The sequence below is a fragment of the Maniola jurtina genome, chromosome 11 (assembly GCF_905333055.1).
Source record: "Maniola jurtina chromosome 11, ilManJurt1.1, whole genome shotgun sequence".
NCBI classification, from domain to species: Eukaryota; Metazoa; Arthropoda; class Insecta; order Lepidoptera; family Nymphalidae; genus Maniola; species Maniola jurtina.
The window spans coordinates 8,337,364-8,345,204 of record NC_060039.1 but is presented as its reverse complement, the minus strand read 5'-3'; the positions used below and the strand labels follow the sequence as shown (position 1 = coordinate 8,345,204).

The 7,841-nt window shown below is 35.0% G+C and overlaps 1 protein-coding gene across 4 annotated transcripts; it reads left to right on the top strand.

The window, feature by feature from the left end:
- The first annotated feature begins 352 nt into the window (after positions 1 to 352).
- On the top strand, positions 353 to 7,841 carry LOC123869291 (putative uncharacterized protein DDB_G0282499). 4 transcript variants are annotated; one of them, XM_045912140.1, is made up of 11 exons: positions 353 to 424; positions 934 to 1,160; positions 1,959 to 2,057; positions 2,172 to 2,251; positions 2,348 to 2,432; positions 2,736 to 2,799; positions 3,166 to 3,182; positions 3,786 to 3,899; positions 4,896 to 5,278; positions 6,161 to 6,291; positions 7,754 to 7,841. In XM_045912140.1, the coding sequence occupies exons 1-11, from the start codon at positions 382 to 384 to the stop codon at positions 7,813 to 7,815; spliced, it is 1,305 nt and encodes a 434-aa protein (XP_045768096.1). In that variant the 5' UTR covers positions 353 to 381; the 3' UTR covers positions 7,816 to 7,841. The 4 variants fall into 4 exon arrangements, with proteins under 4 accessions (XP_045768096.1, XP_045768095.1, XP_045768097.1 ...); XM_045912139.1 differs by lacking the exon at positions 3,166 to 3,182 and adding an exon at positions 2,896 to 2,979 and having other exon boundaries at positions 2,172 to 2,252; positions 2,352 to 2,432; positions 2,736 to 2,816; XM_045912141.1 differs by lacking the exons at positions 2,348 to 2,432; positions 2,736 to 2,799; positions 3,166 to 3,182 and adding an exon at positions 2,899 to 2,979 and having other exon boundaries at positions 2,172 to 2,255.

Sequence of the window (7,841 nt, the reverse complement as noted above, 5' to 3'; positions counted from 1 at the left end):
TCAAATTGGCTGTCCGGCGCGGAAATGCAGCCACTATTCTTGGCATCATTCCACGCGGTCATGATTTGTACATGAGGCTAGCTTTCATTTAATTTAAAACCTACCATTCCCAATTTTCCACTGATTTATGTTCGGGTAATCCACCGGTCTGAATTTCCCCAGATTGTTTTGATGAATTGATTGATGACGTTCTTAGAAAGGAAAATTATAATATGACTATTAATGAATATCTAATGTTTTATGAAATAATTAAAAAGCCATTAGGAGTATTATGATATCTACCTATCAATACGACTAATTAACACAAAAAAAATATTAATGCAGTCGTAATAATATGACCGTACTGTACAGTTAGTAGTAGTTTCTTAGTTTTGTGACGAAATGATTTCTATAAAGTCAGCAACTCTGCTGTGCGTAGCAATAGGTGAGTTATAACAATGTTTTACAAGTTTATTAAAATTAATAATTACATCTTTGATATACGAGTACGTACTTACCCAGCAATTAAGATCTTTGCTGGTGGTACAAGTTCGTTAAACAGTTTTATTATCCCCGAAACTTCAATTCATATACCTATCGTTATCATAATTTCAACATACCAAATTGCATCGCCAGCCATACTCGTATTTGCTTTGAACGGGTCTCCTCTCAGAATGAGTAAGTAGGGTTTACGCCATAGTCCACCACGTTAGCCCAGTCCAGACTAATAGACTTCACATACCTTTGAGAACATTAATGGACAACTCTCAAGCAAACAAGGTTTTTCAAGATAGAATTCAAAATGCTCCCAAAAGACCGCTCTCGTCTTTCTAGTGTTAAAGCAAGTGGTATTCATTAACTGCTTTCAACGTACATAAACCCCATTGCTACTGATAGTTTTTTTGCTACTGATTTACTCACCTAGTTGTAATAATTACAAAACTATTGTTACAGTTTTTTTTAATTTCAATCAGTATGATACGAAAACTGTCGATAAAGATTCAGATAAAGCGACCAATACTACAACAGAGGCGATAACAAACAGTACGACCACACCATCGCCGTCGTTAGTAAATAGATTTTTAGATATTGATAGTATGATACACGGTTTTTTCCCGAATTTCAATTTTGGCGGAGGAATTCCTGGTAATTTTCAGAACTATCCTAACAACGTTAATCAAGTAAGTATCTATTTTCTTCGCTTATAAAGATAGGTACCTACCTACGTTATGTAGGTAGGTATAAGCGGCTGGCAAATAAGTCGCTAAGTACAATAGTTTTATTATTTTAACCATCATAGCGTCAATAGGCAATACTTACCACACAATACAGTCTGTCTCCTACAATAGTAATATTTTTCATGCACAATTTGCCTATGTAGACTATGTACCTACTTCATATTTCAGCTTTCCGACCCTGGTACTTATTATGAGGGGTTTATCTATAATTTCTTAAGGCTCTTGCAACTTGCCAACCCAACAGAAAAAATCTAAATCGATTTTTTTAAATAAAATAAGTAGGTATGCTAATACAATTCAGTCAGAATAAATAAGCTGTGATAAATAATTTTATCACCATGCCGCATTTTCTTGTAGGTACTGGAAATGTTCACTGATGATGTCATCCGCATAATTTCTTTGGCGTATTAATTCGAATTTTGAATACAGTGTGAACAATTTGTTAACCCCCGACCAAAAAGAGGGGAGTTATAAGTTTGACGTGTGTATCTGTCTGTGGCATCGTAGCTCCTAAACCAATTAACCGATTTTAATTTAGTTTTTTTTGTTTGAAAGGTGGTTTGATCGAGTGTTCTTAGTCATCCAAGAAAATCGGTTCAGCCGTTTGAAAGTTATTAGCTTTTTTTTAGTTACTGTAACCTTCACTTGTCGGGGGTGTTATAAATTTTTAATTTACACTTGTTATATTTGAGTTCGTGAAAATATAGGTAAGAGCATTAATTTGCTTGTAAAATGTTTCAGGTAAGCAATCCTCAAGGAAATAATTGGAACAATGGAAACTGGGACGCGGCAATTCATTATCCTGATAGCCCACAAAATTATCCCGGTCAAAATGTTCAGGTAGGTAAATATTTCATTTGAACATTAATTTAAGGATGATTTATGACTATATGTGTATGTGTATGTATGTACGTCTTTATGTAGTAAAATTTCATTATCATGTATTATTTTCAGGGTAGCAATCCTCAATATCCCGGGAATGATTTTAACAATTTCAATGGAGGAAACTATCCTGTAAACCCTAATACTCCCCAGGTAAAAAGTAGGGCATTATGATTTCTGAATTTTATGCTTAGATGATTTTATACGTTAAAAAAGTAGAAGTACGGAGTCATTTGTTTAGTTTATTTTCAGGGTAACAACGTGCAATATCCTGGGAATGATTTTAATAATTTGAATGGAGGCAACTATCCAGTAAATCCTAATATTCCCCAGGTATGTATCAAGATGGATAATTATTATGAGTATAATGTGTGTAAGTCTATTACACACGTACACTATCTATTACAGCTAAGTAGGTACGTAATGGAGGTGGTTTTCTCGGTTGAAATGCATGGAAAGCCGTAGGTAATAGCTACTTTTAGGACTAAGTATTTGTGATCTTTTTTAATTTTTTCTGTAAGTTTTTGTACTGTGTACTATTTTGTGCTATGGTCCCCAAATAAAAGAACATTTATTTAAAAAAAAACGGACAGTATAAAAACATTTTTGTGAATTAAGTATATACATTATTTACAGGGTAGCAATCCGCAATATCCCGGGAATGTTTTTAACGACTTAAATGGAGGCGATTATCCCGTAAATCCAGATATATCCCAGGTATTAAATATGAAAATTGTTCTTACATACTTAAAAAAATTAAAAGCAGCTATTACAAAAGTACTCTTGCACTTTACAGAGTAATAATAATCGGCAATATCCCGGGAATGGTTTTAACAATTTAAATGGAGGCAACTATCCCGTAAATGTAAACATCCCTCAGGTATCAAGTAGGATAATACCTACCTGTTTATATTATGAAGTCTATTAATATAATGTTCGAGTAAGTCCTTAAAACCAGAAAAAAATATTGGTGAAAAATAATATCTTACCTATTTACAGGGTAATAATAATAATCAGCAATATCCTGGGAATAATAATAATTTTAATGGAGGCAACTATCCCGCAAATCCTAACACTCCTCAGGTAATGATATTGTCTTATACCCAAATAAATTATCTACCTTTTAATGGTTTTTTTTTTGAATAATTTGAGATGTGATATTGAGAAATGTAACATCAAGTACGCATGACTAGGTTTTATGAAAAAACCTTATATAAAAAAGGGTTAAAAATGGCTTTCGTTTTTTCTTTTATCAAAAAAAAAAATAGTCTGGACGGACGGACAGCGGAGGCTTAGCAACAGGGTTCCGTTGCTATTCTTTGGGTACGGAACCCTAAAAAGGAATGAAAAAAAAAATTAAAAAAAAAAAAAAAAAAAAAAAATCATAGACAGATGTCCCAACATTAATCAATAAGTACTTGATATAAAAAGAAAATCCTGACCCACTGACTAACTCATCAACGTTGACCCTTGACCTAGAAAGCTGAAATTTTGCCTGTTCTCTAAATTATGTAGACAAGGAATAAGACCGGATTTTTTTTAAATTTCTACGGGAAAGGGAATAATAGAGTAGAGTAGACTAGAGTAATATTATTATTCTATAATAAACTAACTTCTATTCTATAAGAAATTATTTTCGACCTCGTAGTGTGCGCTGAGCTTAAATAATTGTGTCATTGATTTTAGCAAAATTATCCTCAATATCCGGGAGCAGGAAGTAATTTGGATAATAACAATAATTGGAATAACAATGAATATCCCGTTAACTATCAAAACCGCCCTTCATATCCGAACGAACAGGTAAAGTTTAATTGGTTGGAGAAAGTTAAATTGCGTAATGTTAGTACTTACACTCGTTTCGAGGACCTCTCTGGCACAGTGATGAACGCTGCCCTAGTTGTTCAGTAAGTAGGTTTGATTTCCAGATGGGTTGGTTTGGCATCGTTCTAGTTGGGTGACAGGGTTTGACTGTAGATATATTTACCTCCTTATAAATCAGCAAAGTAACGCCGCCAAGCGATTAAATGTTCCGTTATGATGCACGATGCCTCGTGGAGACCGATTAATTAGTGTTAGGTATACCTAAGTTTAAAAATTACTTCCATCCGCCTTTCAGGCTTGCCCTTTTCCATGCATCATAACTTATCATGATATCAAGTGCATCGTCAACTTATCATGACATCACGTGTGATTATAGCAAAGAGTTTACTTAACATAGAATAAAGTATCTTCTTGAAGTTGTATAACGTAGTAGCTAATGCAAATACGAACTACCAACCCTTTTTCCTCCATCATAATCATAGTCTGCTTATTATTCTAACCCATATTTGACAGGCAGTTTTTACAAGGAACGATTATCGTCTGACCTCCACAAGGTTTTTAGTAATACATATGTCATTATGTTCTACTAAAATATTTCTTAGCTCTTACACACAGATCGCATATTTATGAACGTTTCGTTCTGTGGTCCCTAAAGTATGAATTAGGTATATAGGTACCTACCTGCCTGCATGTAGTCTGCCAATAACGGATTAAAATATTTTTGTTAGCCAATCAAAAATTGGGGACAAGTTGGGGACAAATTGGGGACTATTTAATTAGCATACCTATATCCTTAGAATAACCAACCGTACATCCAAATTACATCGGATGGCGACTAGATACTTCGACTTATACCTACTTAGTAGGTAGAAATAAAAAAGACAATTCGGGATCTAGGACTCTAGACAATACCAAATTTCAAATTTTGTGAAGATTATTATATGAAAATTAAGTAAGTTTTATTTACCTTTTTAGGGGCTGTATCCAGGTTCAGAAAATGGCTTGAATAACATTAACGGATTACAAAATAATCAGAATTCAAACCGAATTGTGTTTCCCAATGACCAAGTACCGATGCAAGGAGTTCCACAAGGGCAAGCTCCCGGCTTAAATCAAGGACAACCTCAAGATCCTCAGGAAACCTTCCAGAATGGCAACCCTGGATTACAAAATGGCGGTTCGTTTAATCCTCAAGACTCAAACGGCTTGAACAATTTACCGAACGTCAATTTACAAAGGCCTTTGTTGCAATATCCCCTAACCAACGAACCAGACGTAATTACTGAAAAAGTAGCGATATTGGGACTCCCTGTCACTGTATCCAACGAGACCACCCAAAAACCTCTTGTTAATGCAAGGTAATTTGTGATTTACTCTTATAAAAGCAGGTATATTTTATTTAATCCAATCTATTATTATCGGTATATTATTCTAGGGGAAGGGCGTTCTAATTTAAACCTTGCTTTCGCAGCGAATAATCAAAACAAACCCAAACTGTTATATCTAACAGTTATCTATCCAAACTTGCAGCCAAGGAAGAGTAAAATTTTTGGTTGTGTTCACCGAATAAGATTTATCTTGACCCAAATATATACTTAAGTAACGCTAAAGGCGCAATTACGTAAAAGTAATGTGTAAACATTACTTTTTATTATAAGTAGTGGATCTTGAATCCTGAAGTACAAGGCGATCGGAGTTATACATTTTAGGAACCTATATAAGGACGTGCATATCTACTAGTCAGCGTGGAGCCCTGGTCAATTGGATGCGATGCAACACATCCAATGGGTGGTAGTGCAAGGGAGGCACTGATGCGTTCTTAAGAGATTTCAAAGCTTCCCCATATGCGCTGGGGAAGCCACTGAAGGGGCTTTAGTAATCCAATGTATTCCCCAGGATGTCGAGTATCTTAAGGAGATTTCCCTTCCCGTAGCAAAAAATGTAGGTAGGTAAATACACCTTCAGACGAAGCCAAAGACAGACGAGAGGAGCAGCCTGTTCAACCACAAAACAAAAGGAGACTGCGTCAGTTGCTCAGTAGTCGAGTCGGGTATTAAAAATTGATTTTATCCGATTTATGGATTTTTAGCAAAAAGTTCCAGTCAACGCGAACGGTTTGAAGCACTAGTTAATTAACAAAAAGCGTCTGTCCGTAAAACTTTCTATTCCGACATTTTAATTGTCTTTTTCGTCCAACTAACTGGCGAGCCAACTTTTCTTGATTGTTTTTTCTACTGCAGCACGAGCTCTGCCATGAAACAGTGTGTCCAGGACTGCCCGTCGACGTCCGAGTACAACCCTGTATGTGGCAGTAATAACATAACATATTTTAACGAGGGGAAAATGGAATGCGCTCGCTTTTGTGGTATTGGTGAGTTTTCACTGGAATATGCTCAGTATTAATTTTGCTCACATATCATTGGATATTATTATTGGAATTGTATCCAATAATAATATTATTATTAAGCTTCCATGAAATAATTTTATTAATAGACTGCTATTCCTATGACTCTGCAGTATCGTACGTGCAAAACGTTGCTGATAAGGTATGCAATAGTTGTAATAATATAATCGTAGATTGGATACAGTTTCTTATATTACCAACTGTTAATAGGTATTTGACTAATATCACATTTATTTGGATTAAAGGTAAAATCTTTATTCGCAACTTCAAAATCAAAGATTTTGATTAGCTTTTTAAATTGTATGCACTTTTATAAAGTCGGTAAAGAAGACTCAGGAAAGTTCTTTATTGATTTTTGATTGATCTACATAAAGACATAACCATCAGACAGCTACTGTATGGTTTTATATTAATTTCATTTAGATATCTTTGTATTTGTAAAATTTCTATTTTCCCGTGGGACTGGGTTACATTAATATTTGGGATAGTAAAAAGTAGCCTGCATCCGACTCTTGCATAGAAGTACCAGCATTTCTGTACCAAATGTTATGGCCAATTCTGTGGTTAGACCGTAATAACTTAAAATTTAAAAAACCCCGACACAAAAACCTCTATAAGAAAACTAGGAAAGAGCTGATAACTTTCGAACGGCTGAACCGATTTCCTACGATTATAGCTAAGAACACTCTCGATCAAGCCACCTTTCAAACAAAAAAAAAAAAAAAAAACTAAATTAAAATCGGTTCATTCGTGTAGGAGCTACGATGCCACAGACAGATACACAGATACACACGTCAAACTTATAACACCCCTCTTTTTGGGTCGGGGGTTAAAAAGGTAACTGACAGGACAGGCCATTATATGGATAGACTTTCGTATTTAAAACATTAGTATGGAAGTTTGGATATGGATAATGACTGCATAGACAGACAATGTTCACAGGCATTAGTCGTTTTGTAATGGTCATGTGGGCGATGATGAGCGGGACAGCTGGATTATTGTGTCCACTGAGCACACCGTTGATCGATGTACTACACACAAACTGCTACTACTAAACTCTACTAACTAAGTACTAAGTAATGGTGTTGTACACGTATCAAAATATTATCTGCTAGTTGACTCCTCTCGGCTTCGCACGGGGTAGGCCATCCTATCTAACCGTAGAAAAATATGAATGTGTTACCTACAAATTAAATCAGAATACCTCCCTTGTGAAGTTTTATGAATGATAAGCTATGAAATTGCTATTGAATTGCACTAAGAAATTTAAAAACGGATGGGCCGTAAAAGCTTGCAGACAGACAAACACATTTTCACATTCTTAATTTTAGTATCAGCGGCTATATTAATTACTAGATAATGTCCGCGACTTCGTCTAGGTCAGTCAGTCAGTCAGTTTAATATTTCATTACATTTTCCAATATTTCAGATGTAGTTACACAAAGAAATGGTGCCTGTACGACCGATCCTACTCCCGGAATATTTGGATAGTGGATTTTATGATTAAATTGTTACAA

Excerpts from the sequence above, each read along its gene's own strand:
- LOC123869291 (XM_045912139.1), top strand. The coding sequence starts at position 382 with ATGATTTCTATAAAGTCAGCAACTCTGCTGTGCGTAGCAATAG. Across the intron at positions 3,900-4,895 it reads CTTCATATCCGAACGAACAG|GGGCTGTATCCAGGTTCAGA; the intron begins GTAAAGTTTAAT and ends TTACCTTTTTAG. Across the intron at positions 5,279-6,160 it reads AAACCTCTTGTTAATGCAAG|CACGAGCTCTGCCATGAAAC; the intron begins GTAATTTGTGAT and ends TTTCTACTGCAG.